This window comes from Notamacropus eugenii, chromosome 4, assembly GCF_028372415.1.
Source record: "Notamacropus eugenii isolate mMacEug1 chromosome 4, mMacEug1.pri_v2, whole genome shotgun sequence".
In the NCBI taxonomy this organism is placed as follows: Eukaryota; Metazoa; Chordata; class Mammalia; order Diprotodontia; family Macropodidae; genus Notamacropus; species Notamacropus eugenii.
This window is the reverse complement of record NC_092875.1, coordinates 54,696,472-54,721,874: the sequence shown is the minus strand read 5'-3', so window position 1 is coordinate 54,721,874 and position 25,403 is coordinate 54,696,472. Positions and strand designations below refer to the sequence as shown.

Here is a 25,403-nt window from a genome sequence, read left to right as displayed (position 1 = left end):
TGCCAAGAGCTAAAAATACAAATAAAAACTAAAAGAAAGATAATTCCTGCACTTAGGGAGTTTATATTCTAATGAGAGAAGATAGTACATTAATAGTGGGGAGGTATAGTTTTGAGATCAAGAAGCCAGGAACAGAGCCAAAAGGTAAATAAAGACTAGCCTGGGCCCCTCCATGAAATGGAGGCTCCAAGAGGGAATCAATCACCAATGGAAGGAGAGGGAGAGATGTTTCACTTTGAGACAATCCATAAGGGTGATTGGATGTTTCAAGATGAGGCCCTAGGCAATGAGGGATATTCCAGGATGATTTGGAAGTCTAAAAACTAGAAACAGGGAAAAAAGGACTTCATTAAATCAACAAAAGTTCCATATATGTGTTGACTTATCTTCATCTGAAAGCTATCTGGAAAGTGCTGTTGTGTTTTCTCTAAGACTTATTTCTGTGAGTGGGGTGGTTTCACAACCATCATGATTTTCAGTGTCCTGAAAGCCATGTCATATAAGGATCATTTGAAGACACTTACAGAAGAGAGATGCAGGGACATAATTATTGCCTTCAAATATCTGAAAAGTTATCCTGTGGAAGAGAAAGATTTGTACTGTGTGAAATTAGGACCAGTTGGGTAGAAATTCAGTCAACATAAGAAATACTTCCTAATGAATAAACATGGCCATTACTTGGACCAGACTACTTTGTGACCTAAATCGTAGGTGTAAGAGGCTAAAGGGACCTTAGAAGCCTTTCTAGCACACTCATCATTTTATAAATAAGGAAACAGGTTTAGAGAGCTTAAATGATTTGACCAAAGTTACACAGATTATAAGTGAACGAAAGGTTTGAACTCAAGTCCTCTCATTCCAAATTCAGCATTCTTCACTACCCTGTCAAGAAAGTGAGTTTCCAGGGGAGGCAAGATGTCAAAATAGCAAGAAACAGTTCAATGAGGAACTCTCCCCCGACCCCCCAAAACAACCCTCCTCCAAACCTTTTGATCTCGAAAATGCACCAGACTGCATCCTGATGGAAATAGCTAAGAAAAAATGTGTCATTTTTCGAGCCTGGCTTAGCATAGGGAGATAGACAGAATTCTGCAGTCACTGTGAATTAGGCCTAGAGCAAAGGCTACTGGTATGTGAAGCATTCTAACACCCAAGGAGAAGCTGTGAATTGGGACAAAAAGGGGTACCAGACTTGTACTGGGAGCCCTCAAAAGGGACAAGTGCAAACTGGCAAATTTGTTGCCCACTGCCCAATTCTGAGTCACAAATCCAAAGGGCATTAACAAAAAGGACCTTTTCCCTCCATCTACCCTATGCACTATGCACAGGCAGGAGCAATTTCAGAAGCAAACAAACTATGGCTCAGATTCCAGTAGCAGAGTGGAATATCATTTCCAGTCTCCATCCCAGTTTGAAGTCTGCCGAGGAATAACTAAGGTGGATGTCACAAGTCAAAGGAGAACCTGCTCTCTTGTAACGCTGAACCAGCTGGGCTTCCTAGCTGGCTGATAGTGTCTGAATTCATCAGTAACCCACTCCTGTTAAGACCCAAACCCAAGTCCGGAACTTGTAGAGTTCAAACTCAGAGGGCAGTACGATTTTGGGAGCACTGAAAGTTTCCAAGTCCCCAGGCTGAGTTTTCCCTGAAATCTTAGACCAGCACAGTATTCAGTAACCAAAGAAAGTGACAGGACCAGCCCAGATTTTCCCTACAGAAGTGCATAAAGTCCAGCCCTAATAGCATCAAGTCCAGAGTCAGGAAGTGGGCTGGAAGGAAAGGTAAATAAACAAAAATCCCACCATAAAGAGTTGTTACAGTGGTGGGAATGCTTGGGACCCAAACCCAGAAGAAGAAAATGGCTCCCAAATACCTAGCAATGCCTCAAAGAACACAGCTTGGGCACATATTCAACTAGAATTCCTGGAAGATAGGAAACAAGCATTTAAAAAAAAAAAAAAGACTTGATTTTTTTTAGGGGGGGTCAATGCAGTGAAAGCCCTAGAGGGGAAAAAACTGAAAACAAATGAGAGCTGTGGAAGAAAAAAAATTGGAAAGAGAATTAACAGCTTAGTACAAGAGGTACAAAACTCCCTAAAAATTAGAAGGGACCATATAGAAGATAGTAACTCCATGAGACAAAGACCATAATTGTGTAAAAATTTGGAAGTTCAAACAGAGTGATTAATACAGACATAAAAAGGCAAGCATGAAGAAGGTAACAGAGAAGAAGCCTTTATTTGCTTGGGGGGAAGGAGATTATCTAAACAGTGATTTCACTTCATAATTTAGAAACCATGTTAATATCCAGTAACGTGAGTCCAAACTAAATTTCCTCAAGGAAGGAACAAAGGCTTCACTTTTTATTTCACCAAAACTCCATGAGAAGGAAGGGGATTGATTAATCAATTTCAGATAAACTGTTTATATTCTAATGGGAGTATATGTTCCCATTATGTTCTATGGGAAATTGGTATATTTTTCTCTTTTGGACCCTATCACCATTAGAGATCAAAGAAGGACTCTACTTAGACGAGGCCTCAGAGTGGTTCTTTTATGTCTTGATGATCTTTTAAAAAAAAAAAGGAGCAAAAAAGGAATATGCTAGGTGGAGGAAGAAAAGAAGGTTGGGAAAATTTTCTCTACCTAATCAGGGTGCACAAGTAAACTTCTACACAACTAAGGAAAAGAGCTTTGGGCAGAACCACTGAATTTGAATTTTACTCTCATCTAAACTGTTCAAAGGAAGAAAGAATACACACAGAGTTGGATACAAAAATACATTTCACTCAACAGGTAAATAGAAAACAGGGAGAAGTGGGGGGGAGGGATTAGTCCTAAGCAGAACATACCCTAAGGGTATATGAAAATTCATTTATGTGTGTGTATGTGTATGTATATACACACTTAATTGCAAAGTGTGGGGATCTGAAGGGGATGTTGCTCATAAATTGGAGAAGGGCTGAATAATGTATGGTATATAAATGTGATGGAATACTATTGTAAATACTATTGCTGTAAAAAAAAGTGATAAAGGTGATGGTTTTTCAGAGAAACCTGGGAAGACTTGTATGAACTGACAAAGAATGAGGTGAGCAGAACCAGGAAAACAGTTTATACAAACACAACAGCATGGTAAAGACAAGACAGTTTTGGACAAATTAGGAATTCTGATCAGTATAATAATCAGCTGCCACAGTTACAGAAGATTCATAATGAAACATGCTATGCATCCCTTGATGGAGGAGAGAAAGACTTAAGCACAGAATGAGGCATATTTTTTTTTGTACCTGGCAAATGTGGAAATTTGTTTTGCTTGTCTCTACATGTTTGTAACAAAAGTTTTGTTTTTCCTTCATGCTAATTTGAGGATGGGGAGGGGAGAAAAGACATGAAAAAAATATTTAATTGTTTAAAGTGAGTTCTCCATAATTTGAAGGGTAGGTTCAGCTGCTCAGCTCAGATGCTCCCTTCTACACAAAGTCTTGTGTATGCCCATGTATGTGCATGCTGTCTCCCTTGGCTGTAGACTTTGAGTTCCTTGAGGGCAGAGACTTTTCATTGTATTTATATCCCCATTGCCTAGCATAGTGCTTGACACATAACAGTCACTTCAGAAAGAATTGTTGGTTACCTGCTTCACCGGATACCTTTATTGAGATGTGTAGAGATTCAGCCATCAGACAGGCACACAAACTTGGTGGCCTCCAGTGTCCCTTCTAGTCCTGGAACTCTAGGAGTCGTAATATTTCTCTAGTCTGGCAGTTTGCAGACAAGTATTTTCAGCTCACTTCACTTTCCTAGGAAAGCTTTGTATGTTTCTGGCCTTCTCCAAAGAAAAAGACTTCATAGAACAGTTGCTTGTCTTGGCCTCCTTGTTTGTACATTTTCTCAGGTCATTCTTTCTCCGTCTTAGGTGCATTGGCCTGGAATGCAGATCAGCTTTCTTCTGGGAGCAGAGATAGAATGATTCTCCAGAGAGATATCCGAACACCCCCAGTGCAGACTGAACGGCGACTGCAAGGTCATCGGCAAGAGGTGTGTGGGCTAAAGTGGTCCACTGATCACCAGCTTCTTGCATCAGGTGGAAATGATAATAAGGTATGGAATTGTTTGGCTTTGTCCTCTGTTACCTGGGGTGAAGTCTTCTGTCTCAATCAGTTATTATTAAAAAGTTCTTGTTCCACACTAAGAATGCAAAGTTGAAAAACAACAGTTGTCTTCCTCAAGAACCTAGTAGTCTGATAGGGGTTTCTAGTCTTTGCTAATAGTCTCAGCTCTGCCATTGTGTGATTTATCAGTTGCTTAGGTTTTCTTTCACCATTTGGGGTCCAGGGAGGCCAAGTCCTGCCTCTCTAAAAGGGTAATACAAGGTGGCATGGTGTAGAAGTGATTGAACATCTGCTCTGTTCCCTCTCTCACTGTCCCAGGCCCAGCAGGGTATGGGGTAGGGTGGGGAAAGCACAGGACTGGGAGTCAGCCAACATTGGCTTAAATCCTGTCTCTGACATATAATCCCTATGGGACCATGAGCAGTTGGGACCACTTTGCCCCACTTGAGCCTTGGTTTCCTTAAAAGGGGAATGAAAATATTTGTCTGTTTGTTTAACGGGTTGTCTGAAAAAAAAATTTGTCAATATTAAAATGATAGATGAAGGTGAATTTTCATCATTATTATAGTTCCTGGCCCTCAGAAATCTTGTGGTCAAAGAAAAAGCAGGTTAATAAAATTTTAAATATTATATGACAATAATTCCTGTTTTCACAAGTCAGAAACAGAACTAAGTTCTTTCCCCCATCTATCTCTTTTCCAAATGTCTCTATTTCTTCTTTTAACCCAACTTTGATATCTCAAGAGCCACCCTCAACTCTTTATGCTCCCCCATATCACAGGAGGCAATTTGGGGGTACAGTGGATAGAGTGCTGGACCTGGAGTTAGGAAAGCCTGAGTTCACTTCCAGTCTCAGACATTTATTAGCTGAGTTACTCTGGGCAAGTCACTTAAGCATGACTGTCTTACTTTCCCCATCTGTAAAATGGGAATAATTGCACCTATTTTTAAGAGTGAATGTGAGGATCTGATGATGAAGTAATAATTGTAAAGTGCCTGACACTTAATAAGTGCTGTATAAATGTTAACCATGAAGAGGAGGACAGGGATGCCAAGTCTTACAAATTCTGCCACCACAGCATCTCTCATAGCCATCCCCTTCTTCTACTGATATAGCTACCCCCTTGGTTCAGACCCTTAACACCTCTTTCCTGAACTTTTGTATCCTCCTAATTGCTCTTCCTGCATATATAGTCTCTCCCTTCTCCAATGAAGTTATTCTCCTGTTCTCAGTAAGCTCTAGTAGCTTCCGGTTTCTTCTGGAATCAAATACAGACTCTTTTGCTTGGCATTTAAAGCCATTCTCTCTAAGTTGCCTTGTATTTATTTCATATATACTGTTTATATCCATACGCTTGCCCTGCAAATAACATGTAAGCTTCTTGAGGGCAGGGCTAGCTTTATTTCTTTTAATCCTGCCCCTGATACATTTTGGATGTTAAATGCTTGTTGATTGACTGGTTGGTTGATTTATGGGTGATTTTTAGATGTTGTTGTGATTTTTGGCTGCCCTCCTTCCCAACATCTCCACTTCTCATTGAGACCTGAAATTCCACTGTTAATGGTTTCTTTTTAGTTAAATATTTCCCTTTCCCTGCAGCCTTTTGTACATATGAAATCTGACTTCTCTGACAGAATCAGCACACAACCTTGTAAGGCATTTGTTGAAGGGAATTACAAGTCTATGAGAAGATAACATAATCTGAATGGATTTGGAGTCAGAGGACCTTGGTGTGGCTCTCACCTCTGCTCCCTACTATGTGTGTGACCTTGGGCATGTGACCTAACCTGTAGATTTGAATTTCTCATCTGTCAAATGGGATGGTTAGACAAGACCATCTGTAAGACTTCTCACCCTCAAGTCCTGTGAACATATGGTTCTAGTCACAGTCCCCTCCTTTATTTAAGTCATTTCCCCGGCTGGATCTCAATTCCTCTTTGTGTTCAGGAATTCAGGGATTTTTTATTTATTTATGTTTAAGAATTCAGGAATCATTCACTTTACTGTTTTGAAATTACCAGCCTCATGGTCAAGAAAACCCAGATGGTGAGGTTGATTTCATCTCTTCTGTCTTATTTCCTCAGCTTCTGGTCTGGAACCACTCCAGTTTAAGTCCTGTCCAACAGTACACCGAGCATCTGGCAGCTGTGAAAGCAATCGCCTGGTCTCCCCACCAGCATGGCTTATTGGCATCAGGTGGCGGAACAGCTGACCGTTGCATCCGCTTCTGGAACACACTTACAGGACAGCCCCTGCAGTGTATTGATACTGGTTCTCAAGTGTGCAACCTGGCCTGGTCCAAACATGCCAATGAACTAGTAAGAGCCAGAAAGCCATCTAGTGTCTATTGAAAACTGTCTCATGGTTTGGCAACCTGTAGGGTGTGTGCCAAAGAGATTCGTATGGAAAATTTCTTATTGGTGGTTGCAGAATGATCTGGGTATGTTTAGGTGGGGGGAACAGGAGTGGGGAGGAGAGGAAAACCTCCATTGCCCTTGCCCTCCTCCTGGGGCATGTGAATTCCAGGTCGGGGGAGGCAGCATAGATTGAGGCAACACTTAGAAATACTGGGGTAGAAGTTGTAGAAAGAAAATTTGGCCTTGATAAAAACCAAAGTTCCCTAACTGTTGGAACTCTCCAAAAGTGGAGCCCAGAGATAGTGGGTTTCCCATCACTGAAGTGTCTGTGGGCAGAGGTTGGCTGGCCATTTGTTGACGGTGTTGTAGTTTTCCTGTTAAAGTACAGGTTTGACCAGGTTCCTTGAGGTGCCTTTCTTCATTTCTTTCCATCTGTTCCCTTGAATGCCTATGGACTTCCCCTGAATACATGTTCTGACACATACCTTCTTTCTCCACTTCCTGCTCTCAAGGAAATGAATCGTTTAAGATCTTGCATGCCACTTGAGAAGAAGGATTGTTAACCCTTGGCTTATGATGCCCTCAGCACTATGAAAGACAGCAGAAGTATAATTCACAGTCATTGCCTTTAAATCAGTAGTACACATGAATAATGAAACTATACTGTACCCTGAAGTATTCAGTCAGGTGGTAGACTTTAGATTCCACCCAGAACAGTACCTCCGACACTCAGCAGTGTCCAGGAGCTGAGTGCTAGTCATTCCACAGGACAGGAGTCATCCTTGGTTTTGAAATTTCTTGTGTTCTTCCTCCCTCTCAGGTGAGCACACATGGATACTCACAAAACCAGATCCTTGTCTGGAAATACCCTTCCTTGACACAAGTAGCCAAACTGACAGGACATTCATACCGAGTTTTATATCTGGTAAGTCACTAAATAGTAGAGTTTTCCAAACGTATTTGGCCACAAAGTGCTTTGGGGCTTGAAACAGATTTAGTTCTGTTGAAAAAACATTGTGTCTTCTGTGTGCTTGACATTGAGCATATAAAAGCAAAACTGTATAATGAACAGTGTCTCTAGTCAAGGAGCTTACAAGGAGGGGAGTGGGGCATCAGAACACGGATGTAAGTAGGGCTAATGTAAGTTAGGGAGCAAAGGAGAGGAGCGGGAGAGACAAGAAAACATGACACTGAAGGAAAGTTGGAGGAGAGAAAGAATACTAACAAATGGGAGGGTTAGCTTAATGAGCTTTGAATTCAGGAAGAGGTAAAGATTCCAAAAGGTAGGGATAAAGAATGAATCCCTTCTAGTTCTACCTGGTGGAGGCACTAGTTGGTGTGAATGCAGAGAGATGCGTGATTATGAACAGATCTGGCTGGAGTATTTGAAAGGGGTAAGGTGAAATAAGGACCAGGAAGAGGTAGAATGAAGCCTAATTTTGAAGGGTCTTGAACTGAAGGCATTCTAGCCTAGTATTTAAATAGTGCTTTAAGGTTTTCTTTATAACAACCCTGGGAGGTAGATGGCTATTAACAGATGGGAAAACTGATACAGACAGAGCTTAAGTAACTTGTCCAGATAAGTAACTTAAATAAGTGTAAGCAGAAATTCTGAGGCAGAATTGGAACTCAGATCTTCCTGACTCTAGTCCAGCACTCTGTTCACTATCTGTTTTATCCTAAAGGCAAAGGTATTGAAGGTTTTTGAGCAGTGGTGTGTGTGAAACATGGTCAGACCTGTGTCACAGAAAGATGATTGCAGCAGCTTTATGCAGGATGGATTAAAAGGGAGAAGCTAGAGGGAGAGACACCAGATAGGAAGCTGTTCCATAGACAGGAGTTGAGAACTTGTCTTTAGATTTCTGAATAGCTGTCAGGTGGAAGAAAGACTAGACTTCCTTTGCTGAACCCCACAAGGCAAAACTCAGGCCAGTGAGGGAAACTGAATGGAAGGGCAGTATAAAGAAAGCTTCCAACAGCCAGGATTTTTAGAGGCAGCAAGGATAGAACATTGGGCCTGAAGTCAGGGAGATATAAAATCAACTCTCTTGCCAGACACTTGGCTTTGGGCAAGACACTTAATTTCTACCTGCCTCAGTATCCTTAATGGTAAAATGGGGATAATAAGAGCATCTCCCTCCCAGGGTGACTGTGAGGGTCACGTGGTGAGATAATATTTATAAAGCACTTGATACAATGGCTGGCACATAGTAGGCACTTAAAAACTTTTTTCCTTTCTTCCTTCCCATCTAACAGTGGAATAGCCTGCCTTGGGTGGTGATGAATTACCTCTTCTAGAAGTTCTAACAAACAAAAAACTGGATGACTGCTTGGTTGGATATGTTGTATAACAGTCTTTCCCAGCTACCATTTTACAGCAAATTGTTCCTGGGCTTCAGAACTTTGACTCCCAAAGGATATTACTTTTTAGAAAATTGATAGCCCTTCTCCCCTTGCCTGTATCCTACTCCCATTGTGGCTCCCTTTTTCCTGACCCAGGATTACCACACCCAGGATGGGTTAGGTAGAAAAAAACACCTATGTATAGATATTTGGCTGGTCCTCTGTATCAACTGCGTTATGAACATTGCAGAAGAGGCATTTCGCGCTTCAGGCATGTTGGATTAAGTGATCTTTTTAGGTTTCTTACAGCTCTTAAGATTTTATGATTCTATGGCTTGTCATGGAATATAGAGTATTTCTTTGACAAATGACAGCCAGAAAAATCCTGACACAAAATTGAGTAAATAAGGTCTTCTTTCATAGTGGAAAGAAAAATGCTCCTTCCCATAAGTTTTTTTGAATAGGGGCAGGGATAGGAACTGGACCTGGGATTTTTTTAGTGTAGGGAGCTCCCTGCACCATCCTTCTCTGCAGCTACAAGTTTTTGAGAGTTGCCTAGAGAAAGGAGAAGTTAAGTAACCTGGCCAGTGTCACAGGAAAGATTTAAACCCCAGGGATACTAATTCCAAGGCCAGCTCTCTATTCACTATGCCATGGTGTTTAATTTTTTTTTTTTAGGGTAGATTTTATAGTGCGCATTTTATGCAGATATACAAAGGATCTCTTTTCATGGGGTTGGGAGAGATTTGCAAACTCCCAGTGTGGGAATTTCCTCCAACACATCCAGCAATGTCAGAGATTGGGTTTGAACTTGGATCTTTCTGACTCCCAGCACTCTGTCCCCCACTCTGCCATACTTACTCTATTTAATAAGTTAAGATATTGCATCAACGTTTTCTCACAGAGCTCCTGGTAAGATTCCTTGAAACAGATTTGGTGGAAAGTGCTAAACTAGGACACCAGACAGTTTTCTCTGTATTCTGCCTTCTCTGCCTCAATTCCTTCCTGTACTGTGTGAATAATTGAAGGGATGTGCCATGTTTGGGAGACTGGGGAATAGGACTGTCCTTTTTGCCTTCAGATCGGTTTGATGTTGAACAGTTTCAGAATTCAGCTGGTGCCTTGAGCAACACTTGAAATAACAATTTTTCATCTGCAGTCTTTTATCCCTGATATAGAAGTTCACCTGCTTGAAGGTGGGGAGTAGGTGACTGAACCCATGTGACCTTACGAGGAAGTCCTCTGCAGCTGGGCTTCCAGAACCGTGTACAGTTCTTCCCTCTAGGGGATTTAGACGTAATGGGAGGAGAGTTGTAACTAGATAGCTGTTGTAGACGGAGCTATGATTCTCCCTTGAGGTCTCAGTATTAAGGTACAGGAAATGAAAGTTATAACAATGGAATTATGAGTGAATTCCTCCCTTATCTCGGTATTTAAGATTTATTGGGGTGGAATTCTTACTCACATCCAGCAGTTGACAGGGAGCAGAGTAACAAGAGTAAATTGAAACCAGTGTGTGTTCCTTTCCTCTCTCAGGCAATGTCTCCCGATGGAGAGGCCATAGTTACAGGTGCTGGAGATGAGACTCTGAGATTCTGGAATGTGTTTAGCAAAACCCGTTCAACAAAGGTAAAGTATACTGTAGTAGAGTGGCCTGGCTGTTCTCCTTGTCAGGCCCAGGAGCTCCCGAAGGTGTCCGGGAGCTATGGAAAGCTAGATCTGGGCTTGCCTCGGTCATGTAGTCTGAGTGTAGATGCTGTCTGATCTCTGTGTCTTCATTTGTTTATCCTTTTACTACTTTTACATCCTTGTCTTCTTGCTGCAGTGTATGTGAATGGGTGTGTGGGTATATTCTCTATTAGGCAGTGCTCTCTGTAAGGGTATGGTGCAGTGGGAAGACTGCTGGCCTTGGAGCTACGAGGCTTGGGGCTGCCACAGATCACTTCATCTTCTTAGCCCCAATTTCTTCATTTGTAAAACAGGGATAATAGTACTCATACACACATACCTCAAAGGATATTTGTGAAGAGATTTTATAAATCACAAAAGCAGGACATAAACAGTAATTGTTACTTACTCATTATTTTCCGTAAGTGCCTAACAGTGCATTGTGGATGCTTAATTAGTGATTTTTGAATGAATGTGTGCACTGCTTATTCTACAAAGATTTATTAAGTGAAAGAACTGGAGGAAATAGAAGTTGATAAGACACCGTCACTGTATTCAGGAAATTCACCATCAAAAAAAGGAGATGTCATGTAGCAAGTGCCAAATAAAAGAAGTGAAGAAAGGACTGTGAGCTTTCTTAGGGAAAAGAGAGCATTTTCAGGTGGTGGGAATCAAAGAAGGCTTCTCGGAAGAGCTAGTGTGAGCTTTCAGTAGGTGGTGGTGAAACAATGCTTGTCTCGCAGTGATTGCTTTTAGATTTTCACAGACTTGCCTGGCTGTGGGACAGAATGCCTCTTGGCTATTATTCAGTCCTTATGGTTTATGCCAGTCTAGATATTAAACATAAAATGAATTTACTGAAATAGTGGACCAAGAGATGTAAGAAAGTATTTCTGTCCCTTTTTAGAAAGCAAGTGACTGATTTAGACCAGGACTGCAGAGCCACATTTTAATTTATTCAATTTAAGTTAGCAGAGTTATTTTCTCCCCTTACCCTCACCCAGACCCACACCAAAAATATAAAGTATATCATTTTTTTATACATAAACATATTGTGTATTCTTGATTCCCTATATGTATGTATTACTACATTTTCAAGTGTGTGTCATAACATATGCCTATGCAGTGGATTGAGAGTGTACAGTTCAGAATTAGGATGGAGATATGCTGATGTTTGCTAGAAGAAGGCATACTTGGAAAATGGAATTGACCATTTCTGAGTCTCCCTGGTAGGTCGAAATATTGGACAAGGGAAGGGGAGCATTATTAAAAAGCAAAGAAAAGCCAAAAAGCCTTCATTTTTAGAGAACATGAGAATTCAGCAGTTTAGGAATAAATAGAGAAGTTATGAAAAGCTGGGCTTCAATTTTCCCATCCGTAAAATGAGGGAATTTATTTAGTTGACCTTTTTTAGCCCTTGTACATTTACATTTTGGGTTCTGTGGTTCCTTCTTCTCTTTGAAATTTTCTTAGTTTCCTGTTCAATACAATGTGAGCATTCCCTTTTTTAGGATTTCACTTATTTCTCCTACTTCCCATCTGTAGGGACAAACAGAACAAATCTAATCCCTCTTATGGATAATATTAGCCCTTTAGGTACTTGAAGACACCTATCCTGTTCTTCCCCCCACCACAGCTGCTTTATGTGTTTTTCTAAAATTTAGTACCTAGAACGGAATATAATACTCCATGTATAGTCTAACTAGGGCACACTGAATACCAGGCCTCTCTTAATGAGAGAACACAATGTAAAAGAGAGAGAGCCAACTTTGAAATAAGGAAGACCTCCTTTCAGAGGTCTTGGTGTACATATGACATAGCAACTCTGCATCCCTGGGCAAATAAATTAATCTCTCATGATACTAGGCAACTCTCTAACTCTATAAGTTACAAACCTACATTGATAGTGAGATTTCTGTTACCCACGAGTTACGTTAGGCTAATAAAATCTCCAGTCTAGACCCTTTTCCTTTCCTAAGATCACTTTAACTTTCTTGATTGTAGACTCACATTGCATTTTCTGTCTGTGATTTAACCACCCTTTAGCCTCCTATCTTATACCTATGAAGTTGAGGGTTTTTTTCATCCATATATAGAATTTTAACAAATCTCTGCTAAACTTCATCCCATTAGATGTATATCCATATCAAAATCTTTTTGAATCCTATCCCTAATATCTAGTGTGGTAGCTATTCCTTCCAGTTTTGTGCTATATGAAAATATAATAAACTCACCATCTTTGCCTTTATCTGATTCACTGATAACAGCGTTAAACAGCAGAAGGTCAAGCACAGATCCCTGTAGCACTCTACTAGAGCCTGCCTTACCATAGGACATCATACCATTAATTTCTACTTCTGGAATCCAGCAGTTCAGCAATCTCCTCTTAATTGTACTAATATTTAGCCCACATTTCTCATTCTTTTCCATTAAAATGACATGAAAGACTTTATCAGATACTTTGCTAAAAACCTAGGTAAACTATATCAAAAGCATTCCCTTTATCTACCAGTCTTGTGTATCAACAAAAAAATGATTAGTGTGTCATCTTTTGATGAAGCCATGGTGGTTCTTTGTTTACCTTTTTTATCTTTGTTTTATCTTGATCTTTTTAGGTGTTTGCTAATATAGTCTAGAATTTTGCCTGGAAACTCCTGGGTGACAAAAAACCCACTACCAACAGAGGTCAGCACCTTCTCTGTACCTCACAGAGTCTTAGAGAGTTAATCTCTCAGAGATTAATTCACTCTCGCAGGTTTACAAAGCTAGCATATCAGATGCAGGACACACTTTGAAAGGAGGTCTTTATTGTTTAGGACTGTTTTCTTCTCTTTTCTGAAAATCAGAACACATGCTCTGGTCTTAAGATTTCAAGTACCTCTCCCAGTCTTCCACAGTCTTTCAGAGGTCACTAACAAACAGGAGTTCAACAGTCACATCTTCCACTTCTTTCAGTATCTAAGGAGGTTATTCCTCTGGACTGATCAAGGTGGACTGAACAGGATAGGTGTATTCAAGGTCACCTTGGTGTGCTCTTTTACCATCTCCTTAAGTTACCTGAGTATTAATTCTCTGTTAGCCATTGTTGTTTAATACTTTACAGTATGAAGTTCATTCTTCTTGGGCAGGGAAAAACAAGCAAAATAAACATTGAGAAACTGTACCTGTTGTCATCCTTTATTGACCAAGTCTTCTCCAAGGAGTAATCCCATCTCATTCTTGCTGCTTCTCCTTTCTCATTTATTTTCCTTAGTTTTTCTCGAGTCTCTTCCTACCTTTAACACTTCTCACGTTATTCTTACATTGCCATGCTGTGGTTTTTATATTCAGCATCTTTTACCTGCTTTTGAATCTATCTTCTGTACATATTCTTCTGAAACCTAAGTTGATGGCGAATTATCTGTGGTTTCGTTTTTGTTTCTTTTCAACCTAAACTTTTTCTTCATGATTGTCTTCAGAATTTTGTTCTTGAGAGCTTTACGTCTTTCCTGGGCTGACTTTTCCTCTGTTTTTTTGTTTTGTATTATTTTGTTTTGGAGGGAGAAGGCAAGGCAATTGGGGTTAAGTGACTTGCCCAAGGTCGTACAGCTAAGTCAGGTGTCTGAGGCTGGATTGAACTCAGGTCCTCCTGACTCAAGGGCCAATGCCCTATTCACTGTGCCACCTAGCCACCCCCTTCCTTGTTTTGTACCTCTCAAACTCCAAGATGGGGTGGTCATTGCCTCCCAAGGTTCCCATCATTTCTCACCTCATCAGCTACTTTATCCCTGTTGATAAGAATCAGATTCAGAATAGAATTTTCCCTTGTTTCTTCCTCTGCTTTTGGAAGGTAGAAATTAGCAATTAGGCAAGTCAAGAAATTATTACCTCTCTGTTTTTGTCAAGAACTCAGCAGATATCTAGGTGTAATTTAAATCCTCCAACACTATGACTTGTGTCTGACAGACTTGTAATCCATTTCCCAAACTCCTCATTTATATTTCTTCCTTTTGTCTGAGTTGTCTGTAATGTTTTTGTTTGCCTTCATCTTCACCCAGATGTTTTCTACCATGCTTCCCCACTCTTATTCCTCAGTTTCCTCATATAATTATATCTTCTTAATGTATAATGGTGCTGTTCCACTCTTGAACACACACACCTCTTTACCTGACTCTTTTTTTTTTAAATATCATATCCTATCATAGTCCTGGATCTTGTTCAGTCAGATCTTACTGGTAATTTTCACATAAAATTTTCCTCCTCACAGCTGAATCACTGCTTCATCTTGTTTCGTATCCATACTTGGTGCATTTGTTTATAGACAGCTAAAGCTATAGATAGTTATAGACTTAAATTGCTGGCTTCTGACTTGAATTTTGTCTTCTGTGAACTCACAGATATCTCTATTCTAGCCACAAGCCTATCCTGACTATACTTTAAGATATGGTGCAGAAAACCAAATCCCATTCCCTGGCACCATTTTCTTAACTAGCTCTTCACCTTCCAAGTCTATCTTTTTCTTCTGAATTCCTTGTCTTCAATGGAGAGCGATGATAAAAACGTCACTTGTACCCTGAAGGTCTTCATTTTATTGTCCAAGACAGCAAGATGCCACCTTTACCCTATTCTGCTTTTCTACTTCTTACTGCTACTGGGTGATTTTTCACCTGATAGCACCTATAGATTCATGTTATTTATTGGATGACAGGACTGCTTCTTCCAATCTCCCTTGTATCTGTTTCTTGATTCCAAATGTTAGGCTTTCCTGCTTCCTTTCCTTTCTGTAACATTCTTCTATCCTCCCACCTCCTCACATGTCAGGATCTGCTTCTTTGTTTTCACTTTGAAATCCTTTCAGTTTTTAAAGCAATTCTTCATTCTTCTTAGGAGACTGGGAAGTGGAGTGCACTGTCCTTAGGCTCCTTTACCTTTCTTCTTGGTGGAGAACAGTCTGCACTTAGAGCTTGAAGTGGCAGAAATCTCAGCTTTGACACTGTGGAGGTCACAGCGCAGCTCTCTCTGGCTCATACAAACTGAAAGTGAAAGCTTTTGGTCTTTGTCATTTTTGTTAGTAACTTTGCTGAAGAAGACTTTTTTTCAACTCTTGTCTTTTGAATGGCTTTGGGAAGGTGGAACCCCAAGGGCGGACAATTGGGAAATGGTAAGGAAACTCTTCCCCTTCTTTGTCATACAAGGTTTGTCCTTATAGTTAAGAATATTGATGTTTCCCGTTAAGCCCCAGATTTTAGGCCGCTGATCTTTGCCTAGCAGACTCTAGAATCAGAGGGTGACTACCATTCATAGAGGAATAGATTGTTAGCTGGAAAGGAGTTTTAGAGTTCATCTGGTCCAGCCTTCATTTTATAGACTAGCTGTATCCTGAGTTTGTTCCTTCTCAAGGTCGCCAAGCTATTAAGAGGCAAAGATGGAATTCATATCCAGGTCTTCTGTCTTCAGGTCCAGTGCTCTCTGTTTATGTATTTGTTTATTTTTCTCTTGTGGCTGATTGGACTAATAAAGGTACATGTCCTTCAGAAGCATCCCCTTTGCTCTGGGTAATCCCTGTTGAATCACATGGTTTCATGAAGTCCTTTCCAGCTTGCGGTTCTAGCATTCTGCTTTTTTACACTTTTTCCCTACTTAAAAATCTTCTCTAATGAAAAAGTTACAGCTACAGTTGAATAGGTTCCTCTCCTATAAAAGTTACTGTCTGGGAGAATAAAAAATAAGCACAGAGTTACTGTCTTGAGATTAAGAGGCTAAGGTTTAGTGTGGAAAGAAATTGAATTAAGAGACTTAGACATTAATTGGAGGTCTAAATAATTTCTAAAGTTCTATCCACCTCTTAACATTCTTGAATTCAGTTCCAGATCTCTTACTACTTTTGTGGCCTTGTGTTTAATAACTGTAAATTGTTTCACCTCTTTAGCAGTGAATACCTATTTTCTTTTCTGTGAAATGAGGGCAGTAATACTTGTTTTGCCACTTTCCTGGAAGTGATGTGAGAGGTAATAGGTGTTTCAGACCGTGCAGACTGGAAAGCAAAGCACTATACATATGTACATAGGATTGTAAGGTATTTATGAATATGAAACTGCCTAGAAAAGTAGCAAGCACTATATATGAAATCCTTGTATCCCTACACTGGAGAGGACTTCAGAGGTCATCTGTTCTCTTTCTTAGATTCTTCTTTCATCTTCAACTCCCTTTCCTCAATATAGGAATCTCAATCTAATTTCTACTTAAAGACCTTGGACTACTATTTGAAGCAGTTCCTTTCATTGTTAGACTACTCCACTTGTCCCAGAAATTCCTGCTTATCTTAAGCCCAAATGAGTTTCATTGATGCTTAACAAATGCTAATTGTTGCTTGTTTAACATGCTTTTCTTCTCTTTATTTTTAGGAATCTGTATCTGTTCTAAATCTCTTTACTAGAATCCGGTAACTCCCCAAGCCCGCACACCAGGACCACACTGCGTTGTACAGGGAAGAACCACTAATCAACATGCATGGAACCCCAGTTATCAGCTAGAAGATAAAAGGGGTAGGGTGGATAGGTGGACCTGGAGAAAACCTTCAAGATTCTTATTAAATACCTGATTGTGAACTCTCTTGAACAGTATTTGGGAAGGGGACAAAGTTGGGGGAAACCACTCAGATTTTAGGAACCCATTCTTCACAAAGGGCAAACAGAAGAGAACCAGACTGGACAGCATCTCCATTTCAGATACCAGACAGGATTGGTGTGGCCAGGACCAGCTCAGCCTGAGAACGAGGTCTTCTCTTTCAGCTCCATCATCTCTGGGAAGAGACAAACAGACTTCCTTCTTTGTCCTTGTTGTAGTCTGGGGGCCAAGGGAAAAGGCAGGCTGCATGTGGCAGCACCATACCCTCTGTTGGCTGCTCTAGAAACCAAGACCCTTTGGGGCCAAACTTTCTCTTTAAAGTGGGACAGGAATTAGGAAACATTAACCTTTCAAGGGATTCACAGCTGGGATTTGGGATTTCCAGCCCCCAGAAGGTGCCAAAGCTAGGAGTGACCATCCAGAAGGAGAGTGAAATGCCGTACTATGTATTCTCCAGTGCATGCCACACACTCTTAACTGTAAATCAAAAAGGCCAAACACCTCTACTGTACTTGATTTGTGTAGGTGGGACAGCTTATACTGGCAGATTTAACCACCCAGCTTAAGACAAAATGGTGACATCCAGCCCTTAAATTGTTTAGGTTTTAACAGCCACGAAGGCCTCCATGGATACAGCAGAAGAAAGGATTTCATTACAGCTCAATTAAAATGACTTTTAAGGAAACAATATCATTGAGAATGTGACCCATTCAAAACTTATCTATGTCTTAGCCTTATGGGGAGAAATGACCAGTGTGTGAAAGTTCTAGCAGAACCAAGGAATGTTTGGTCTGACGTTATCTACTGCCACGTAGGTCATAGCACCACGTGGGTCATAGAAAAGGATGGGGGGGGTTGGTTTTGTTTTTTGCTTTTTTTTTTTTTTGAAGGATGAGGTAATATTGGGTTGGATTTGCTATCAAAGAAAACAAGTTATTTCAAATTGTCATTCTTTTGAATGGAAAAAGAAAGAGGGCATCATGTGTTTATGAATCTGGACACCAGCTTTTTTTTTTTTATCTTTATTAGATCAAAGCTTTTCAGAAAAGCATTTTTACTTTTCAGAGTGAAATCTTAATTCTTTTGTTTCCTACTAGACAAGTGGGGTTCTTGGTGCTTTGAGTGGTACAGTGTAAGGAACTTTGGGAAGGGCAGTTTATGTGGCTTCCACTCCCTGCAGTCCTTTACTCTCATCTATGTGCTAATCTCAATCCTGCTGTACATTTTGCCTTCATCCCTGTTCCCTTTCCCCACTGTAACTGGATGTTAGTCTGTTCTGTCTCTTGTTTTCCTTGTTTTGATTATTCCTTTCAGTAGACTCTACCCTACCGGGTTCTGAGTAAAGAGGTCAGTCAAGACAGTCTGGGATTAGCAACTCCTGCATAATGAGCCCGGTGAAGAAAGAATTGGACAATTTGAACGTGACAAATTGTAGTTAATGTGTGTTCCTTAGCCCTTTAGACAAGAAGGTCTTTGGAACCCAGTGCCTGGCTCTTCCTCCACCCTTAATCCTTTGACAGTTCTTTGGCCAACTAGGTGTGCCTATTGTAGCCTATAAGAGCTGTTGAAGCCAAACTACCATTTGAGCCTTTCAGTCTTTTGCCTTCCCCTTCCATTCCCACTCATATCTACCTTTTAAGCTGGAATGACATGGCCTAGACTTCTGTGACTCATGTAGAAATTAGCAGCCTGTCACAGCAATTCCTACCTCAGAGGTTTAAGCCAGTGAGGGCCTGTTCTTGGAGTAGGAAAGAGCACTGAGTCTGAGTGGGGAGAGTTTAGGGAAAAGCACCTGTTTGGAGTTCCAGGAGAGACATGATGCCTTTCGTGCTGGTCACGCGTGAGGACCATCCCCACCCCTGCCCTGAATTGCAGGGTACTTTGAAAACCCCAGGTTGAAAAAGATGGGAGAAGCAAGAAAGCCACCCATTCCCTCGGGGATCCAGATGCTCCACTACCCAGCCCGTACATTGGAAAGATTGTGACAGGGCAACTGTAAACATTCTTTATTAAGCAGAGCGGCGAGCTAATAGGAAACAACACTGAGACTGAGGAGAGATGAGTCTTGCCAACAACCCAGCGTTTTCTTGGCTGCCTAACCTGAAAGCCAGTCCCAATTGCCTTAGCTTACAATTGAGGTGCCCAGCTAGGCCTCACCTTTCTGTAGGCTTACACTTGTGTGGCTTCATCTAAGCTAAGAAGGAGTATTCAGAGCACAGGTGAGAATCTTACTGGGATTTATCGGAAAACTCTGCTTTTTGAAATAATGTTTCCTTTGCTCTGCGACTTTCCTTGAGCCCTCCCGTGTGTGTGTCTGTGTGTGTATATATGTATTTGTGGTGGGTTTTTTTGTTTGTTTCATGTGTTGAAAATCATTTTCATAAAACTCTGCCTCAGAAAAGCATGAGGAAGATGGTAATAACCAGCCAAGTCTCCAGAGTTTTCCAGGTTGTTGTTTTTTTAATGGCCCATGAATGTGCACATTATTTTCATGCCTCTTAAAATTTTTATTTTTGAAATCAGAAGTGATTAAACTGGACAGCTGAGAAACTAAATTTCATCCCACTCCTAAGTAGAGGCCGAAAGAGTTGTCTTGCCAGTGTAACTAATCCCTCACCCAAGCCTCACAACCTTGGGAAGAAAGGCCATTGAAGCCTTTGAGTTCTGTTCCCAGCACAGCTGACATTCATAGTCAAGAAATCTTAGGGAAAAACTTATCTGACTGCCCAGGAGCACCAAAGAGACTTTGCTGGGAGAAGAGATGTGTGTGTGTATATGTGTGTGTGTATGTGTGTATATACTTATGTATATTTTTTTGGTTTTGTTTTTTTTCAATGATTAAAACCAACTCCCGCCTTGTCCCTGTCCCCTGCCCTGTGCAGTTGCCAAAGGAATTCCACAAGTTCAGGGAACTGCCCTCAGAAAAGGTATCTCATTGGTTACATGTATGTTTTCAGGGGCGGGAGGGGGAACTGTATGCATGCCTAGATCTGTGCATAGAATCTTGTGTCATTGATTGTGCAAAACAATTGGCTGTCCAGTGTCTGCTGAATTCAACTTGTAAATGTTGACAACAAATGAGACAACAAATAAGTGAAATATTGTATTTTCCATGTATGATCTGTGACATTACTAAATTGTACAGTTTTGAGGTGGTTTGGGGAAGAGGGGGGAATGTCTTCCCTCAGTTTATACAGGCCAGTCCACAGAGTGGGAAGCTTGTCCCACATATTGCATCAAAAGGTGGAGAGTATATATTGAGAGAACAGTGTAAGTTTTTCATGTAAAGCAATGTACTTGGCATTAAACAAGTTGTAACTTTAAGCTTGACTCTGTCTCTTTGTCCAGAGCTTGACATGTGAGTCCTATCCCCCTGAGCCTTCCATGACATTGACTCCTTCTCCCCAGCCTTCCTCATTTCTGAATGGCTCAGCAGTTAAATAGATTGGTGCACTGACCTGTTATGAGAAGCACTGGCAACCTTAATGCAAAGCCAATACTATGTCCCCTTGGGCAGTATGCCCTGACCATCAGAAATCATCCAGTGTAGCTCTTGTCTCTGAGCAAAGCTATACCCTCTTCAGCCCAGACATTTCCAGGGGAAATCTATCCCTTTTAATCCACGGTTATTCGTTGAGCAAGCACTGGGTGCCAGTCACTGCACAGGAAACTGTTTCTGCCCTCAGAAAACTCTTCTTCAATGTGTGTTCATATAAGTATATTCAAAACACATGCCAATTAAAAGGTAATTGGGGAGGCAATAGCAACAATTGTTGAACTGGACTGTGCTTCTGAGAGGCAGTGGTAAGAAGTGCATTCTTGGAAATGCAGATTGGAGCCAGGTGGTGGCTGAGATGATGAAGAAAGTTTAAAGGTGACAAACAAGTTTGTGTTTGAGCCTCAGTGAGGGAGTTTATCTGGTGGCAGCAGCACTTAATGGATCCACAAAGCAGATCTCTCCCAGTATCTCAGTGAAACTGGTAACAAATATCCTACCCATTCCAGAGGTAAGAAAGACTAAGTCCCAGAGAAGGTAAATGCCCAATTAGCAGAGCCAGGAGCTGATAGGATCTATCCAAGGGGGGCAGGGCCAGATGATCCAAGTCTGATCACTATATACTACACCCAGAAAATCTATCATAGATATCACTGAAGGAAAGTCTTCCCTCTAACCAGTTATCTTTTCACTTGAGCAAAAACTGAATTTCAGAGGATCCTACGATTAATTGACCTTCAACTCCTACTGTGTGCCAGGTCTAAGCTTTGATCAATGCTACTGCTTTTCTCCCAACAACTTCCTCTCTGGTTACCATGTTGACAGTATTAAAAGTGGGATTTGGACCCAAGGCCAAGGCTGTACATGAGACGACCTGTAAAGTGCTGCACAAATTGTATGTATTTGCGTCAGTCTGTGATTATGTCTTTGTAGAGAATCAGCAGGTGGAGAAATGCCTCCCAATGCAGGTAGATCTTGAGTGACTTGGGGCCTGAAGTTAAATTAGTTGTCCCATGGTCTCACAGCTAGTACACATCGGGAACTTCCTGATCTCAAGCCTAGCAGTCTATCCACCATGCCACGTTGCGTCACATTTAAGTGCCACCTAATTATCTAGTCAAATGCCCTCATTTTATAGAGAAACTTAGACCCATAAAGGAACTTGCTGAAAGTTAATAAGTGGCACAGCAGGTATTCAAAATTACACTCGTCTCCCAACTCCAATGTTCTTGCATTTGTCACAGGAGAATCCTGTTAGATCTGCAAAGGAAGCAAACAGGACATTACCCCTCTTGCCCCAGATACACAGAGGAGTGTTTTCAAGGATCACCCACCTCTTGGGGATGGAGATGCTTGTTTTTAGAATAAGGGAAGGAAGATTAAAGAAATCTCATAATTGAGAGGGGACATTGAAGGCTTTTGAGTTTAAAATTCAACAAACATTAAGCTCCAACAATGTGCAAAGCTCGTTACCACTAAGTTACAGTAAAACAATAGTCTCACAAGGGGACAAAATAGTTTTTAGCACAGTGCTGGCACATACATTGGTAGGCTCAATGCGTATTGACTGACATCATTATAAAATACACAGTCGCATAAGTAAATTAAAGAGGTGCAGAACAAAATACTGTATGAAAGCTGAATGGAATGGTTGTTAGCAAGAGAAGGAGGTGCCAGGGAAAGCTTCCTTATGAAGGAGGGTAATTGTTTTATGATTTAAGAAAAAAAATTAAGATGAAAATACATATTGACTGGTCTCCGTATTGAGACCCCACACATATAGACATATACCCATTTTGCTTGAATACCTATCTTTTCCTTTGAAAGAGATTCTTCAGGGCTCTGGGTTGTATTTGAATCAACTTGCTTCAGCACTCTCTGAATGAGCTAAAGACTAGAAACCCATAGGAGTGAAGGATCACTGGGACACAATTTATAGGCTGCTTTTCAAGTCCTTCCATAATCAGCTCCATCTTTTCAGGCTTATTTCATGCTATTCCACCTACCCTTGATGCTTCAGCCAAACTTACTGCTTGATCTCTGCACGTGGTTTATATTCCGCCTCCATACCTTTGTCAACTCTTTCCTGTTTCTAGAATACCATAACCCCCATATCGATCCTTTGATACCTTGCCCATTCTTTTAAAGCCCAAGTCAAACATAACCTCTTCCAAAAAGCCTTCCCTGATCATCATAGCCAGTAATGACCAGTCCCCCAGGACCAACCTAAACTACTCATTTGTCAACCTCATCCCTTTTTCATGTTTTATTATGGAGAAGTAACTATGGATATCATCCTTTTACTAGAATGTGACTACGAGGGCAAGGAGCTGGTCCCCAGCACTGTGCAGAGGTTTCTACATGTACTAGATATTTTATAACTATTGAAAAACTGAGTCTTCAAGAATTGAGACTTAAGACAAGGGAAAGGAGAAGGTTATTCTAGGCAGACATTCCTAAACAAAGGAAGGAAATGTTGAGGGACAGGAATGAATATGGTGATATTTTTATGATTTACGATTGAAATCTATTGCTAAATTAGCACTCTTATTAGATCTCTTCCACTGTAGTGATAAGCTTCACTCTTAGCTAGGCAAATCCCAAGATAATAGATAATAGTCCATCTCAAAATTGTACTCAAAGCTGCCTGGCCTAACCCAGAGATCTGTTTTGGGCCTTGGAGCGCTTGGGATACCTCCATCTCATTCAGTTCAATAAGTACTACTAAGTACCTTCTATGGGCAAAGAAAGGATTGGATTGATGAGGATTGGAGCCTTGGAGAGTGGAAGGCTTAGCTTTTTAGGTCCTACTAGTTTTATGAGCTAAAAGCATGTCATTAAATGTTCCGTTCCCCCAGTCAACTCTCAAAGACAATGACAAAATAGCTGGAGCTCTACCTTGGAGCAGCTAGGTGGTGAAGTGGATAGAGCACAGGGCCTGGACTCTAGAAAATTCTTCTTTCTGAGTTCAAATCCTGCCTCAGACAGTCAATCCAGGCAATTCACTTAACCCTGTTTGCCTCAGTTTCCTCATCTATAAAATGAGCCAGAGAAGGAAATGGCAAACCAGTATCTTTGCCAAGAAAACCCCAAATGAGGTTTTCATGTAAAGTAAGACATTACTGAAATGATTGAACAACTACCTTGGAGTAAAGAGTTGACTCTTTTGGGGATTCCCTACACTTAATGAAGTTATAGATGTGGCCAAAATCATTGATATGCTAAGTTTGTAAGACTGGTGGAACAACCAGAGGAAAAGTAGCAGGTTGAATGAATCATTTTTGAAGGATTTACAGAAAGACATGGTGACCATTACACAAAATGGGAAAGTGTATAAGGTTTGTTACCTAGGTACCAGAGAACAGGAGCATCCATAGAAATGAGGTCACAGACAATGACTACTCCAAGCAATGGGGAAGGTGCATCTGGAGTTCCTGGTCTTTCCCTTGGTACTGGAGAGGAGAGTTGATTATTAGGGTAGGAATGGGTAACATGCTAAAGCCATCCAGTATCCTGGAAGCTTCTTGATTGGCTGAGGGTAATAAGGTTTGTAGGCAGCCAATAAACATTTTATTAAGGACCTATTAGGTGCCAGGCACTTGCTAAGTGCTGGGATTGGTGTTAGTTTTCACCCTTCATTTTTGAAGAGGACCAGTGATGTCAGAGGGCTATGTGTTGATTGGCATATGAATTGGATTTAAGTGAGGCAGAGTTGCACAAAGTCCTTAGCCTCAATCTTCCAGAGTCATCACATGGCAAGACAAAATCAGAATAACTGGGGATACCCTGAGATGCAGTAGATGACCTTGGCATCTTCAATGCCTGACTAAACTCTAAGCATTCCACAGCTCCTTCTTCAGATACTTTTATGGCCACTGGAACAAAATGTTTTTATCCACCCATTCTAACAGAGGAAATCTTCAATGCTTGTGGTAGACATCCCTCTATGACAGGTTTGAGGCCTGTTGGCACTCCTCAACCTGGTTTAGCCCATCTGTTGGGACAGTTTCATTGGGGTATGGCTGCTGCTATGCATGCTACAAATTCTTGGAGCCACAGGTGAGAAATGGGTAAAGGTGGACAGCTAAGGAGCCCTGAAAATGGCTCAGCAAGCCCTCCCATCAGAGGTTCTAGTTTTTCCTACACACCTTTGCTAGGTTACAAAGAAAGGCAAAAGACATTCCCTGCCTTCAAGTAGCTCACAATCACCGGAGACCATAAGCAAATAAATAATACAAATAAGCTGTACACAGAATAAATAGGAAATAATTGATAGAGGGAAGGCACTAGAATTGAGAGGGATTGCAAAGGCTTCCTGTAGAAGACTGAATTTTAACTGACATGTGAAGGAAGCCAGGGAAGCCAGTAGACAGAGATGAGGAAAGTGACCCTTCCAGGCTTGGAGGACTGTAATGTTAAGGAACTTTGAAGATCTTCCCTGCTCCTTAAGAGGCCCATGTGACCTGCTTTGAGCTTTGACCCAGCCCGCAGCTTGAGTCACGTGAAGCCCATGGTGGAAGGAGCTTCCTGAATGGGTGGAGCAGGAAGAAAGGTAGAGCTGAGACAGAGGCAGTAGGCAGAGCACAGCAAAGCAGCTAGCATGAGTAAGAGAAGGGCATTTTGCCTAAGGGAGCCTGTTTGTGGGAAAGCCTGACAGAGGAAAGGCTTGGGGATGGCGATCCTTCCTGTACAAACTTCCTTGTTACCATGGTGGAATCTGAATAAATTTTTTGGTTTCATCTTTGAGGAAGAGACTTTATATTTTGCAAATTTACCCTGGAAATACGTATCCGTAGCAACTGCTGTGGGTATCATATTGGCG

The 25,403-nt window shown here is 41.1% G+C and overlaps 2 protein-coding genes across 5 annotated transcripts in view; one reads left to right on the top strand and one right to left on the bottom strand.

Annotated features, from left to right (window-relative positions):
• Positions 1–20,409, top strand: part of FZR1 (fizzy and cell division cycle 20 related 1) — an 89,774-nt gene extending 69,365 nt beyond the window's left edge. For all 4 annotated transcript variants that reach the window (XM_072601067.1, XM_072601065.1, XM_072601064.1 and 1 more), the window contains exons 10-14: positions 3,915–4,099; positions 6,196–6,429; positions 7,289–7,393; positions 10,348–10,440; positions 16,863–20,409. In XM_072601067.1, coding sequence (XP_072457168.1) covers positions 3,915–4,099; positions 6,196–6,429; positions 7,289–7,393; positions 10,348–10,440; positions 16,863–16,904 — 659 coding nt within the window. In that variant the 3' untranslated portion in view covers positions 16,905–20,409. The remainder of the gene's footprint in view (positions 1–3,914; positions 4,100–6,195; positions 6,430–7,288; positions 7,394–10,347; positions 10,441–16,862) is intronic.
• The window catches only part of MFSD12 (major facilitator superfamily domain containing 12), a 34,620-nt gene continuing 29,048 nt past the window's right edge, over positions 19,832–25,403 (bottom strand). The window contains exon 11 of the mRNA XM_072601070.1: positions 19,832–21,841. The gene's annotated coding sequence lies outside the window, so the exon portion shown is untranslated. The remainder of the gene's footprint in view (positions 21,842–25,403) is intronic.